The sequence below is a fragment of the Besnoitia besnoiti genome (genome assembly GCF_002563875.1).
Source record: "Besnoitia besnoiti strain Bb-Ger1 chromosome Unknown contig00007, whole genome shotgun sequence".
Classification (NCBI taxonomy): domain Eukaryota; phylum Apicomplexa; class Conoidasida; order Eucoccidiorida; family Sarcocystidae; genus Besnoitia; species Besnoitia besnoiti.
The window spans coordinates 3,214,490-3,228,879 of record NW_021703915.1 but is presented as its reverse complement, the minus strand read 5'-3'; the positions used below and the strand labels follow the sequence as shown (position 1 = coordinate 3,228,879).

The window sequence follows — 14,390 nt, the reverse complement described above, 5'->3', positions numbered from 1 at the left end:
CGAGCCATCGGTGTACGACCAGAATTGGACAGTCTTTCGTTTGACTTTGTGTGCATGGCCAGGATACGCAGAGTGAGTCATCGCTGAACTCCATCTTTAAACCTCGCACGAGCCTGAATGGCCGTCACCGTGTCTATCTACGACGACCTTCAAGAGGCCTGCGGTGAGGGGCTAAAATCAGAGTCGCGTGGACCTGGAATGCCTGCTGCTGTGTCGCTGTAAAACCACCAGTATGCGGAGAATGTTGTCGCACGTGTCTTCAAAGAAGCGCGGTGTACATGCAGCCCGCGCCGCTCCGTATGCCCGCAGGGCGGTAGTCGATAAAAAGGCTGTGACGGCGGCTGGTTCGCTCAGTTTGATCTGAGTATGGAGGCTGTACCAGATACCAGACACGCAACAATTACACGGGAGACTACAAATCCCGCTTTTCAGCACGGCTGTGACCCTGTCATTATTAGGTGTCTCAAGCGTTCGGTCTAGCGAGGATGGGGTGTCTTGAAAGGGGGAGCTCGCTCTTGTTTTGCTTTACTGAGAAATTCTGGGGTGGAAAAAAACGGACGCCAGAAGAAACGTCGGTCCATTTACAGGGGAAAACTACGGCTAGCTACGGTGTGTAGAGATGTGCGTCTCATTCTTGTCTTCACCCTCGCGGCGGCTCTCGGTTTTTCGGCGGCGCATGCTACAGGCGAAAATGGAGACCCGCGACGACCTGTGTGCTCATATTTTTCTGGCCTTATGTCTCTTCTTCCCTTCCTGGAAGTGTGTCATACAAACAGCCTCGGCGAATTGGATTTCCCCGTTTTGTCGCACCTGCAGAGGACCTTTCGCTCGGATTCTCTACACGCCAGAAGCACGCCCGAACCTGGCTTCCGCGACCAGCGCCTTCCTTCTGTTCTGATGAGAGGGTCAAAAGCAATCCTCGTCGATCTCGACTTTTTCTGCCGACGCGCAGCTCGTGGGAAGTCTAGCAGACTCTCCTTGTGGCTTTCCACGGTCCGCTGTGTTTTTCTGCTTCACGGTTAACGCGCGCAAAAGAGGACGCCGCCCACATTCCCGCGGTGTCTTGTAAGGTTTGCTTGGCTAAACGTGAGATTTTCAGCATTCTCGCTCAGCCGCTTCCACTTCGTTCTCTTTTTTGAATTGTTTTTTCGCGCTCTTCAGAAGAGGGAAATGGGAGCTCCTTCTTGAGTGTGCGCGGCGCTGGACTCCTTTCCAGCACACGCGAAGACCTTTGCCTCTGCAGCAAGCGGAAGCGACCTGAAAGTCGGGAAGAATGCTCTGTGCGAACAGCGCGTAACCCGTCATGGAACAAGAGTGAAACTCATCTTTTTTTCTCGTTTTTTCTCTCGGCGCTGTCTCCCCCTTACCCGGACCTGCTTCGTATGCCTTGCGCCTGCGGATTTTGCGGGCCTGTCCCTGTCCGGCTTTCATCTCGGTACTAAAAAGTACAAAACCTCGCTTCACGCCGATTTGGCAACGCGCGTTTTGACTCCATGGACTCTTCACTGGCATCCGCTTCTTCCGCGCCCGTCGGCACCGGCGGACGCTTCACAGTCTCCCTGCTGGAGCGGCTTCCGTCCCTCGCCGAGTCTCCGCCCTCCACCGCGCGGTTTCGAGTCTTGGAGAAGATTTCTTACGTGTGGCAGCGGCACGAGCGAGAAGGGTGGGCGCTCGCGGAGGAGTTTGAGCGGAAAATGACCGCACTTCTTCTCTCGGATGCGCCCCGAGGCGCTCAGGCGACGCCTCGACTGGTGGTGCAAGTTGGAGCTGTAAGCCCTGCAAAGAAGGAGACAAGCACTCCAAAAATGTTAAAAATGGCAACTCTGCATCAGATAAGTCGCCTTGTGCACGTGGCTGTCGCGTGAGAGAAACAGTGGTCGTGAGCCATGCCCTGCATTTTCTCTGGTTCTTACCAAGACCGTCCGTCAAGTCAAGTGCGTTAGCATAGCATAGTTAGGATGATAACCTTTGTGGATATAGAACCAACTGAACGCCAGGTATCAGTGAAGTAAAGACTAACCAGATGGTAGGGAATGCTTAATCTCTCAAGGCATCGAGCTCCGCGTGTGCTGCGTTTCACGTGGCAAGGAAGACAAAACTTTCCGAAGTCCTTTCGCGTTGCATGCAACTCTCTCGCGTCTGTCTTTGCACTCCGCTCGAGATGGACGGCCAAGTCTCGGAGCCTCTCTCCGATCTTCAGTCTCTCTTCTCCGCCCAGTCCCCCCCCAGCCACGTCTCCGTCTTCCTTGACTCTTCTCCCTCTTCGGATTCGTCCCCGTCGCCTGCGCGGACTCCTGACAGTCCGCTGCGCTCCTTCTTCTCACCGTCCCTTCCCTTTAGGCTTCCAGTCTCCTCCGCGCTCTCCCCTGCGCTCGCGGTCGCCTCTCCAGCAGCCGTGCCCGCGTCTGACAGCCCAACCGACTCGGCGGCGTCTTCTCCGCCGCCTTCCGTCGCGGCTGCTGCTCCTGCTGTGTCATCGCTCTCGCCTTCCCCCCCTCAGCTCGTCGTCTACCCGCCGAGCCCCCGCAGTGCCTCAGAGCCGGCGCCTGCTTCCCGGGGCGACGCAGAAGCGGCTGCCGCTTCCTGTGCACCTGCGGCCTCTGGGCTCTCTTCTGCTTTCTCGCTCTCGGCGCCGTCGGCCGCCGGCGGGGCGAGCAAAGACAAAGCACACCGCCGAAAAGCAGCAAATGGATCTCTCAGCGACAGAGGAGGATCACGAGCGAGTTCTCAGGGTCTGCTCGTTCCCAAGGGCTGCGGAGGTACGGAGACTGGCGCGGAACCGTAAACCCCAAACTCCAAATTCCTTTTTTGACTGGAAAGGATGGCTAGCTGAGTACAGGAGAGAGAGACACTTGCATGGGCGGCAGCGCCCGCTGAGCATGAGCCCGTGTCTACCACGCCTTCACCGGTTTTCGTGCGCCGCGCGCCGTTACTTCAGCCCGCGCATATATCACAGTCATCTGCATGCGGAGGATGCCTCCAGCGCAAAGTCTGCCTGTTTCGCACTGCTGAAGATCTGCAGCAGAGGTTGCTTGGCTTGGAAACCATCCTTGTAAGCGATGAGAGCTCCGTTCAGGCATTCGACTGTATTCATGGTTTTGGTAGCCTTGCGAACATTTGAAAGCGCGCCTGTGGGGCGCTTTCGGCGTGCGGTGTATGTACAGTGGGTAGCCAGGCGCGCTTCCGCGATCTGATGGAAATGGACAAAGGACGTAAGGCCGCCCTGGCTGGCGTTCGTCGCCGGATCTCGCTCGAAGAAGTAAGAAAGGACACGCAAATGGCGGCCCGCACGAGACGCCTCACAGATAGGCACGCATACTCGTTTGTCTCGCATGCGTGTGCAGCCAGTGTATCAGGTTTTTTCCTCTGTACATACAAATATGCATATGTATAGGTTAGAGTGCACTTTCCTGATCGCTTGCAAATACCTAGGCAGCTGCCTCGTGCTCCAGCCAGTTTGCTGCAGAAGCAGCCTTGCGCGTCGTGTGCAGGGGGCGACCGCGAGGCCGCTGAAGCGATAAGGGCATACGCTCCGTTCGCGTTTCGACGCCTTGACATTCACTTCACCTGTGAGAAGGTGCTGTCTCTGTCGTGTTGCAGCTGGCGCGACATCGCACGCGAGAGGATCTCTGGGTCGCGCTCGACGGCATCGTCTACGACATCAGCTCCTACGTCGCCTTCCATCCCGGCGGCGCGCGGATTCTCGTTGAGCACGCTGGGCGGGACATTTCAGAAGTTTTCCGCCGCTACCACGCCTGGGTTAATGCGCAGCACATCCTCGAGTATAACCAAGTCGGCGTTCTGGAGTGAAGCTGCGCGGAGCGAGCTTCGGGTGAGAACTGTCGCAAGAGAGGACAGAGGAGCCGTAGAGGCCGCGTCGGAGGGCGTGCAGTGGTCGTGCGCGACGCCACAGGCGGGGGCAGCGCCTCACAAAGGCGCAGCGCACAGCGGGTGGTGCAGACGGGGGGCTCTCCAGAGAAAGTTGGAGCGAAGGAGAGGAGGCGGAGAAAGACATGCGAATGAAGCGCGGGTGTGGAGACTCTCACAGAAAGGAGAAAACAAAAGCACTGCTGTGAAGGAGCAGCATGTGCGTAGCCCCGCAAGCAGGCGGCACTAGGAGCTCGTCTGGCTCATACGTCTGTGGCTGTTGAGTTTTTGTGACTCTCTGAACACAGTTTAGAGACTGCAATCGCTCGTAGGAAGCAGGACGAAGCCAGTTTCGAGGCGGGTGTGCGCCGCGCGTCCACTTTGTCGTCCCTCGATTCGCCTGTCGCTGCTGAAACTGGAATTCCGTTCCTCCGTCGCTGGGCAAGGCAGAGAGCGTCACACACAGAAAGGACGGGTTTTATCGCAGGAAACTCGTGGTGTCGCTGGACTCGCAGTTAGCGCGCAGTTGCGGTGGACTCAGGTTACGTGCACCTAACTGCCTTTACATTTTTTTTCATTTCAGTTCTAACAGAAAAGAGCGGGTAGGGAGCCGTGGAAGCCCGCGGACGCCTACTTGGACGCCAGGCGACTTTCACGTTCCTTTCCACGCAGAGACACCCCAAACGTTCTTCAGTGTGCGTGGCGGAATTTCGGCTGTGAACAGATGCCGCGGGCCACTCACACCTCCGCTACCGGCGTGTCTCCCATAGCACAGTAACGCAGCACAGATACGTGCACAGAGACCTGCGTGAGTCCTTCGGGGCTTGCCTTTCGCTAATGCGGAGTAGAGAGAAATCATACACAGGGTATCCCTCTGTAACTACATATATAGGAAGAAAATAGAGAAACACAGGCTGCGGGAGGGAGGAGAGGAGAGAGCGAGAATTTAGCACGCGCGCCCCGGTACACCGCAACTGATATGCGTATACATACATATATTTATATGAATATTCATATATAAGGGGGTGTTCAGACACATCTCGCTGTATCTTCCACTAGAATAAGCACGTCGAGCACGCGATCAATCATCCTCTAATGGCGTATAATTCTATGCGCGCAGCAAGAAACCCTAGGGCCCCACTTCTGGCGACGAAGTGACAGCCTCGTTGGGCTACTGCCTCGATATATATATATATATATATATATATAACTATATACACGGTACGCATATATATATATATATATATATATATATATATATATATATATAGCGACAGAGAGTCATACAGCACGTATGCTTGTCGTCTGCATTTGTGTACCCTACTGGACACACGGGGAGAGAGAGTAGAAACGAAAGGAGTCAAGGTGTACTTGCAAATTTGTGCCTCAGCAGCTTTCTGAACGAAGGTCAAGCTCTAGATAAATAAAGACGCAGAGAGACCAGTCGATGCGGCTATATGCGTGCGAGGTAAGATCCATATAGCCAAAGAGCGAGTTTAAACGCAGAATCGCTGCCGTCGCGGCTGTTTCTCAGGGCCGACCAGACTTGTCGGCTCGCGTCAGCTACTCCCCGACGAGCTGGCAGTGCGACGGCAGCTGCAACCGAATGTGGCCGCGTCCGACTTGGAACGCGTGGAAAGATGTGTTCCCCGAAAAACAAAAACCAGGGAACCAGGGGAAAAGCCTCGATGAACGCCGAGCAATACGCTGTCAGGCTGACCCAGATGTGAAGGAAAAATCCATGCGGCCGCTTAATCTTCTTCCGCAATCTGTTCCACGTGATGCTTTTTCGAAAAGACTCCACACCTCCGTCGTGCTTAGCCTTTCCTCGCCTTTCTCCCTTCCAGAGAGTCACCGCCATCGCTCCCTCAAGCTCCCCTCTACGTGTCTCTTCACTCGCCAACGGCGACCCGCTGCCCGTCCGCCCTCCATGTATCACCTCCCTTGCGCAGGCGCACATCTAAAGTCTAGTTCTTCTTTCTGCACCTTTGCTCTCTTTTCCTCTCTCTCCCTTTGCTCTCCCTCCCCTTCTATCGCAGCTCCTCATCTGGTCGGTCGGCTGCTGCCGGATTTGCTTCAGCGACATCGTTTTCTTTTTCCTCTCCGTCTGCCGTGGCTGCGCTTGCTGATGGGGGCGCCGCATGCGGGACAGGCTCTGATGGCGACATGAGAAGCGAAGGCAAGAGGCTTTGCTTGCCTTCCGCGTCGCCCCCTTCCTCGAGGGGCGGATGATCGCCCGCGCGTTCGGCAGGTTCGCTGCGCGCTGGCGCACTCGGCACTGAGGGACTCCGCTGGCTTTCTTCCGCGCCGGACTCGCTTCCTTCTTCTTCTCTTCGCGCCTCCTCGCCTACGACAGTTCCTCCGCGGCCCTCCCCGACGCGGGATTCGCGCGGCGGCGCCGCCAGGGCGTCGCCGTTGCTCTGCGGGGGGGCGCTGTGGCCCCCCTCCGCGTGTGCGTCTCCCTGCGCTCGGCCGTTCTCCCCGGCTTCGCCCGCGCGGCGAGGCTGGGCACCCAAAAATGAAAAGGACTGATGCGTCTCCTTTCCGCGACTCGCGTCCGCAGGCCGGCGCGAGCGTCGGGCGGCGCTGGGACGCGGCGTGGCCTCGGCGAGCGGCCGCGACGACGTCGTGAGATCCGCCGCAGTGATCACCCGCGCCTGCAGGCCGTCCGCGGCGTCTCTCTTCTCTTCAGAGGAAAACGCCTTCTCGTTCGCTATGTTCGGGGCAGCGGGCAGGTCTCCGCCGTCGCGCATCGGGCAGACTGTGTGCTCAAAGTCCCCGTCGCCCGTCACGATGATGGTTGTCTCGCTGCCCAACGCTGCCCCCATGATCTTCATGTTCAACATGGAGTAAATCAGACGCGCCTGGAAACATAGCAGAACCCGAAATCGTGCGAGAGTCCACATTCTACACTCACACAAGTATACAGAATACACAAATACATACATATATATAGGTATGCGTGGATAGAGCAGGCAGGTCGCGAGCCTGCGCGAGGCCCCACGTTCCACAGGATGGACGTCGACGCTGACCGGCCGCGGAAGCGGCGCGCAGCTACGGGTACGCAGGGCTGAGATGCGGCTTCGAAGCATCGCTCCGACGCCACGGACACATGTGCATGTACACACGCAGAGTCTCCCCGGAAAGACGACTATATGAAGTAGACTCTGCGCCTGCTCCCCCCCGCGCTGAAAAAATCTTTACATACCGATACATATACGCATGTGCGCACTCATTCGAAGCCGCTTGATATGCCAGCAAATGTTGAAACGCATGCATATAAGTATATATATATATATATACTTCAAGGTGGCTTTGCTCCCTTGACGGGAGAAGGATGTAGACCGGAGATACGATTTCTCACTCTGCAGCAGGAGCTTTTCAGACCCGAGCGGATCGCGACGCCGGGCTGTGTAGCCTTGTCGCATATTCCCTCGGCCGCCGCCGTGAAGATCAGCTTGTGGTTTGATGAGTGGCCCCACAAGTATAGCTGGTAGTTCGCTGACGAAAAAGGAAGCAAGTCGCCGCAGATAGCCGCGTGCGAGCGTATTCCGGGCCTGGGCACGCGCCTTCGAAGACTCCTCACACGCCAGAAACGTGACGGCGGGAAAGGCAGGAAGCCGAGAGGGTCGCGAGTGGAGACCTCCCTACGTGAACTTCGAAAGACGCGAGATGAGCCAGCAACGCAGACTAAGCCGAGCCTCAGGGCGCCGCGCACCAGCCCCACACCCGAGAAGGCAGGCGGCGTACGCAACCTCTCATTTCTCAAGCGCGGAGACCGCCGCTCGTGGCATGACAAGAGTTATTTCGGTCCACGCACTAACCCTAAAACCTTAAACACATCTAGCCCACAACACAGGTATCTGGTTTGATGAAGACTCACGTGTGAATGTGCGTTTATACAGACACGCACTCACAAGCACGGTTTAACCCTGTCGAACGTGGGTTGCACGCAGAATGGAAAATCCGCGCGTCGCAGAGCATGCAGGGCTGCGCAGTTTCTGTACAGCACCAAAGAAAGGAGGTGGGGAATTGCAGCCTCGCAAAAAGTGAATGGATGGACCTCCGGGCCTTACGCGTGATGCATGCGGAGTGGCGATAGCCGCACGCGATTTTGCTGGCGCGTGACCTGAGCTCTCCCAGCTTGATTATCTGCAGAGAAAAAAGCATGGCTCGACAGACAGGTCTCCTCCTCAGCGGACGTTTTCCCCTTTCCAGTTCCTCCCTCTATCTCTACAGGCTCTCCCGCGCCGCGCCCTACCCTGTCTCTAGGCCAGCTTCCCCTCCAAATGCCCTCCGCATCCCCGGCCTCCCCCACCCTCCCCCCCCGCGAGCTCCTCTTTCTTATTCTAGAGGCTCTGCTCTGTGTGGAGTTTGAAGCAAAGCCCTGGGATCATCCCCTTTGCGACTCTGTGGAGGCAGAAATTGCTGCCTGCGCTCTCCTGTGCGTGGTCGGTCTCGCCTGCGCACCTTGGGGACACTCAGCCGGGTCTGGTGCCCCGGGACCCCGCACTGGCCCGCGAGGTTGTCCCCGAAGGCCCACAGCCGCATGTCGTGCGTCAAGACGATGGCATGCCGCAAGCCAGCCGCCACGGCGATGATCGGGGGAAGGGACTGCCCGCTGGAGTCCTTCAGTTGCAGAGGTTGCGGTAGTGTGAGCGGAGTTGTGGAGCACGCGGTCGCTGCACAGACGAGGCAAAAGGCCCAACGCACCACCCCGAGCGTCTCCCCGACGCCGCAGTCGCATGCCTACGCCAGCTCGTGGCCAGACACCAACGCGCATTCACAACTAAATATACAGAGAGGAGAGAGAATAGGAATCCACATATTGATTGTCGAAGACAACCGATCTCGACGAGTCTGCATGCTCTACGGTAGTGAAATCCATTATGCATACATACAGATGTGCAGCCATGTGTAGGTGCATTCGCGCGAGACGCCGGCTGCAACAAACACGTGCGAAAACGAGACTGATGGTTGACCAGAGGCAACGCGCGCGAACATCGAAGGCCCACGCGCATGCAATCCGGTCTAGAATTTCTCTCAATTGATCCTAGCCCGGCGAAGACGCATACGCCGCCGGCGATGGAGCACCGTCCGCAGGGGACATCGGCCGTGACGCGGAAGGCGCCCTCAAGAGAAAAGCCGCGTTGCACGCGGGGGAAGAAAGAAAGCCGCGGAAGGGAGAAGCGCTGAGAAGGGGAGACATAATGAAGTGCGTCTCGACGTGTCTTCTGCGTCACTCACTGAGTTCGCCATATGTTCCGTCGCCCCACCCGTAGACCAGACCGTCGTCTGCATACACAGGAGAATAAAACAAAAACCGAGTGAAAACTGGGTCGCAGACGATTCGTTTCACCACGAGATAGGTAGCCGTAATTATCTCCTCTTTTTCGCCCCCCTCTTCGGCTGCTTGCTCTCTCTCGTCCTCTCTCTACTCTCCCCCTCGGTCTCTATCTTTTGCTTCCTCTCTCTCTGAGAGAAGCGGCGAGCAGCCGGCGCCGCGCGCGAGGGGCGGGGGGCGTTTCTTCCTGCACACTCCGTTTCTGTGGCGCCTGGCGCTCACCTGTCAATGCGAGCCCGAAGTGTTTGCCAATGGCGATCTGGACGACGAGCTTTGGAAAAATGCAGAGAATTTCTGGGGTGGGGTGGAAGTTCGCGAAAAAGGTCTCGCCCCAGACGAAGAGGTGCCCGCCCTCTGTGACCGCCATCGTCTGCTGGAAGCGAGCCGCAATCACGTGACAGCTCTCTGAAGGCCCCGCGAACTCCGAGGACGCCGGCAGCGAGATGCCTACCGGCGCGTACCGGCACAACCCGCTCCCGTCGCCGACGCAGTCTGCCGCCCCCCACGCGTACACGGCCCCCTGCGAAAAAAATAAACGAGAAACTGCAGACAAGGCGTGAAAAGGAGCCCGGCGCGCGCGGAAGAGCCAAGGGAGACGAGAGAGACAAGGCAACGATGCGGAGAAACCGTAGAGAGAGAGAGAGCTACGCCTGGCCTCTAAAGTCTCGCGCAGGCCAGCGCCCTTCCTCGCGCTTATCTGCGCGGCCCTGCCTTCGCTCGCTTCGCCTGCGCGCCCCGGCGTCGCCGTTTCGCCTTTATCCCTCCACTCGCTGTGGCCTCTCACCTCGCGGGAGAGGACGACGGAGTGATAGTCTCCGCAAGCGATTTGCTGTACCTCGACGCGGCCGAGGGCGCCTTCGATCTTCTGCGGCTTGGGAATGACTTGCAGTTCGTAGCCCAGCCCCAGCTGCCCAAATCGACCCTCGCCGTACGCGTAGACTTCGCCGGCGTCAGACAGGAAGAGCGCGTGTCTCTCCCCCACGCAGGCGTCCACTACGCGCACGTAGGCCAGAGAGCTGAGCACGAGGGGTTGCAGCAACGCGCCCTCGCCGCCGCCTCCCGTCGGAGGCGAGAGAAACATCGAGGGGGGGAGCGCTGCCCCCGGCGGAGCCCCGGGTTCGTAGTAGGGCGAGGGGCCCCCCACGCGGTCGCCGAGGCCTCCGACGCCACCGGAGAGACGCCCCGCGGCGAAGTGGAACGACGTTGGGTGGGACATCATGTGCAGCGCATGGCTGGCCCCCGACTGGATCCCAGAGAACGCCGCGCGCCCGTCGCGGTCCCACGCCGCTGCGTCGGGCCCGTGCGCCCCTTCCCCGTCCGGCGAGGCCTCCGGAAGAGACACGCTGCCCTCTGCATTGGAAATCAGCGGCTTGCCGTAAACAAAAATTAGCGTTCGAGTATCGCGGTAAGGGATGTCCTTCACCACTGCAAACAAAGCAAAAAAAGGTGAGGCGAATAGAGACCGACGCGCGAGATAGCCACGTGGGAGGGAGACCCCCGGAGCGGCGCCGCGAAGGGGGTGCTGCAAAACCAAACAGACAAGGCAGGTCTGCGAGTGCGCGCAGCGATTAGCGAGCGACGCGTGGGGCGCTTCTGAAAAGGCGAGAAGGGCAGAGGAACAACGCAGAGGGGAACGAGGCGTTGAAAAGGAAGGCAACGGGGCAATGACAACGGAGAAAGAACAGAGAAAAAGAAGTTTACTTACAGCTGTCAGTCGAAAGAACCGCAGTGAACTCCTCCGTCACCGGCTGCAGAGCGGAAGTGGACACACACGCACACACACAGACAGTGGAGGAATGTCACGAAGAAAACGCCAGTCTCTCTTTTCCCTTCCAGTCCCCTTGCACCTTTCTCTACGACGACTTAAGCAGTCCCTCTGCGTACAGGTGCCTGCGGAATATCTGTTTTTAGTGATTCGGCGCGACTCTCTAGCTCTCTCGTGCCCATCCTCGCAGTTCCCTGTTCTCGCGGTTTCCGATTTGACTCCCACTCTACGCCGGCTCTGCCCTGCCGCCTTTATTTCTAGCGCGATGCATCTGCCACGCCTCGGGTACCTTCGCAATACAGAAGTATGCGTATTTAGGTATACAGATATATCATCATCAGAGACCTGCATGTTTGAAGAAGACTGGCGGCCCGCCGTACCTTTTCTTCCTCCCGGTAGCGCTGCTTGGCGAAGGGGTTGAGGCGCCTCATCGCGCCTATATCCCCCACCACGCCAAGAAAAAACCGGTCCCTTGGATGGCGACGAAGGAGCAGGAAGCGGACAGGACTCTAGACCAGAAGCAAGCTTGACCAACAAGTGAGAAGGGAAGGCGGGACGCGAGAGGGTCAGTCTCTGCCCGCGAACGAGGCCCTCGTGGAGGGAAACGAAGGACGGAGACCAGAGAACTAGACAGGAGGAAAAGATGCACCGAGGAAGCCGCGGCTGCGTAGAAAAGTGGGTAGCGCCACGGAAGCTTGCGCAGACGCAGGATATGTTTAGACCAACAGTGCTGAAAAAGACGATAGACGCTGCCAAGTGTATATACACCTCAACAGACCGCGCCCGTGGACAGTTCCTGAGGTGTACGTACACCACACAGAAAGAATTAAAAAACCCGGGTCGCGTCGCTCGGCGGCAGGCGGGCCTCACCGGCAGCCAGTCCCAAAAGACATGTATCTTGGGAGATCTGAAAACGCTGCAGGCCCTGTTTCGCTGGGGAGCGGGGACCTGTGTTTAGACATGTGATGTAGAGCCGGTCAACATACCTCACGGATGAGCGAGCGGGGAGAGTGCCCCCCCCTCGCCCGCGCCAGACGCACGCACTGAACTGCGGAAAACGGTTGATCACACGTATCGCAGGAAACAAAATCGATTTCCTTTCCTGCGCCCCTCTGCGACCCCTCCCCTTTATGAAAACCTTGAAGGCACCTCGGACCGAAGGCGAGACAAGCGCAGCCCGTACGATGACGCCGCGTCGTCCCTTGGGCTGCCGCTGAGATAATCGCCCGCTCCCCTCCTTCAAATCTACGGAGGAGGAAGCGGCGCAACCCTCGAACTCAGGCTCTGTCGATGCGCGTTTCTTGCCACTCAACAGCCACGCACAGACGAGGGCAGGCGCGGCGCTGGGGCGTTTCTTGTCACGCTTGAGGCCGAATGCGAGGGAACGAGACGGCAGACCAGCGGAATAGTGAAGCTTCGCTAGTATTTCCTGGATTTAAAGGAGAAAAGTCTGGAAAAGAAGCGCGCGACGTATGAGAGAAGAAAACGAGGACGCAGGTAGAAGGAAACGGCACAACGAGGAAGAGTAGCCAGAGTCGGTAGCGGCAGAAGACAAGCTGGGAAGCCGCGCGCGCGGAGAACGAAGCAAGAAAGCACGCCAAGGCTAGAAAACATCCACGTTGACGCACTCTGTGCACCGCTCTGCGGTAAAGGAGACTGTAGCGGATAGAAGCACATGGACGGCTTCAAGCTCAGCGTGCTGTTTGTTGCTTGCTCGCTCGCTCTCCTCCCTCCTTTCTCTCGCGCTTGCCACCCAGCTCGCACATTCCAGCAAACCTAGAGTGCGTTCGTTGTCTTCTGTTTCCGCGCCGCGTGCTTCAGCGAAGTCTGTCAACGTCTTCCTCAGGCCCTTTCATGTTTCTCATGAGTTGGCGAGGTGTGGAAAGTGAAGCAGAGGCTACGTTTTGAACCTCTGCCTAGAGGAACTCACGAGAAAGAACTCTCAGTATCCGCATCTCTCTTGAGATGCAACAGGCCTTGTCCGGCGCATGTGCGGCGAAAAAACGCAACGCGCTGTCGGCTTATAGTGAACTCCGGAAACGAAAAAGTCGGGCGGAGAAGAGCGGGCCTGAGAGATAGACGGGCGGGAAAAGAAGCACATTCGCTCCTTCGATTCGACTTTGTGGGGCAAGCACAGTCGCTCTGCCTTCATGCATGCTCAAAGGCCTTTGTCCATGCCTTCGCTTTTGAACTTTTCCCCCTTTTCTCTAAATGGATGCCTTCGAAACAAAGTAAGAAAAAGACCTGGTATTGTTGGCGCAGCCCGACCTGTCCGCTGGTTTCTCTCGCCCGTTCTCAGCGCAGGAGCCTGACGCTCATCCCTACGAGGGAGCCGGAACAGAGATTTTCGGTTTTCATTCCTCTCCGTTTCAAATTGTTTCAGCGGAATCACCGCATTTTCTGCTGCAGATAGTCGCCAGCATCTCCCGATTTGCTTGGCGCCGATATTGTTCGTACCTCACACTTCCTCTATGCTTCGTCAAGGCCTCTCTGTGTTGCTGTAAACTTTACCACCTTCGTAGTCTCCTCTCCACTCTGGTTCTCGCTTGTTTTCCTCAGTTTTCTTTTTCGCTTTGCCTTCGGTTACTTCCATCTTCCGTCCCTTCCTCTCAAAATGGCCTCTGTGGAAGAAGAAGCCGGCGCCGCTTCTGCAGCCCCGAAGATGACGTATCTGTCGCCGATTGCTTCGCCCCTGCTCGAGGGCAAGTCTCTGCGGAGGAGTTTGAAGCTGATTCAGCTGGCGGCAGACCGCGAGCGCGCCTCGCGAGGCAAGAAGGGCGAAGAGAAGAGCGAGGCGAAGAAGGGAAAGAAGGGCGTCAAGCTGCTGCGCCGTGGCGTCCACGAGGTGACCAAGTGCTTGCGGAAGGGGGTGAAGGGCATCGTATTCTTCGCATCCGACGTCTTCCCCGTGGAAATTATCGCGCACCTTCCGATCCTCTGCGAGGAGAAGGACATCGTCTATGCCTACCTCTGCAGCAAGAAAACGCTGGGCCACGCCTTCCGCTCCAAGCGACCCGCCAGCGTCATCATGATCACTCCGGGCGGCGACGGCCAGCCAGGTGAAGACGCAGGCGGCGAAGACGACGAAGAAAAGTTCGAGGACGTCTACAAAAAGGTCGCGAAACTCGTCAGAAAAAACAACCCGTATTTCTAGGCGTACGCCAATGATCAGTCTTTTCCCGTATACCTGGGTGTATGGACCTGCGTGAAGCGCCGGACGCGCGTACGCAGAGAGACCGCGGAGGATCCGCGCAGGCGAAGCGGAGGAGGGACATATTTTGGGGCTAGGGTCGAAGGCAAATGCAGCAGTTCCTCGTCACCGGAGTTGCGTGTGTCCCCCTCTGTCCCGCGCCCGCCACTCGCCTGCGTCAGGCGACACTTTTGACGGCTGATGCCACCGATCTTGGAGTGTAC

At 57.8% G+C, this 14,390-nt stretch overlaps 3 protein-coding genes across 3 annotated transcripts; 2 read left to right on the top strand and 1 right to left on the bottom strand.

The window, feature by feature from the left end:
• Nucleotides 1–1,493: 1,493 nt before the first annotated feature.
• Nucleotides 1,494–3,810, top strand: BESB_074550 (cytochrome b5 family heme/steroid binding domain-containing protein; the record flags this gene model as incomplete). Its single annotated transcript, XM_029365828.1, has 4 exons — nucleotides 1,494–1,769; nucleotides 2,162–2,759; nucleotides 3,165–3,259; nucleotides 3,601–3,810. The coding sequence occupies 4 exons, from the start codon at nucleotides 1,494–1,496 to the stop codon at nucleotides 3,808–3,810; spliced, it is 1,179 nt and encodes a 392-aa protein (XP_029218312.1).
• Nucleotides 3,811–5,897: 2,087 nt separating this feature from the next.
• BESB_074540 (regulator of chromosome condensation (RCC1) repeat-containing protein) lies at nucleotides 5,898–11,407 on the bottom strand (the record flags this gene model as incomplete). Its single annotated transcript, XM_029365827.1, has 9 exons — nucleotides 5,898–6,731; nucleotides 7,232–7,368; nucleotides 7,944–8,019; nucleotides 8,338–8,549; nucleotides 9,115–9,162; nucleotides 9,434–9,731; nucleotides 9,996–10,636; nucleotides 10,917–10,959; nucleotides 11,357–11,407. The coding sequence occupies 9 exons, from the start codon at nucleotides 11,405–11,407 to the stop codon at nucleotides 5,898–5,900; spliced, it is 2,340 nt and encodes a 779-aa protein (XP_029218311.1).
• Nucleotides 11,408–13,590: 2,183 nt separating this feature from the next.
• BESB_074530 (putative 60S ribosomal protein L7a) lies at nucleotides 13,591–14,130 on the top strand (the record flags this gene model as incomplete). The annotated part of the gene is made up of 1 exon (XM_029365826.1): nucleotides 13,591–14,130. The coding sequence occupies one exon, from the start codon at nucleotides 13,591–13,593 to the stop codon at nucleotides 14,128–14,130; it is 540 nt and encodes a 179-aa protein (XP_029218310.1).
• Nucleotides 14,131–14,390: the final 260 nt, after the last annotated feature.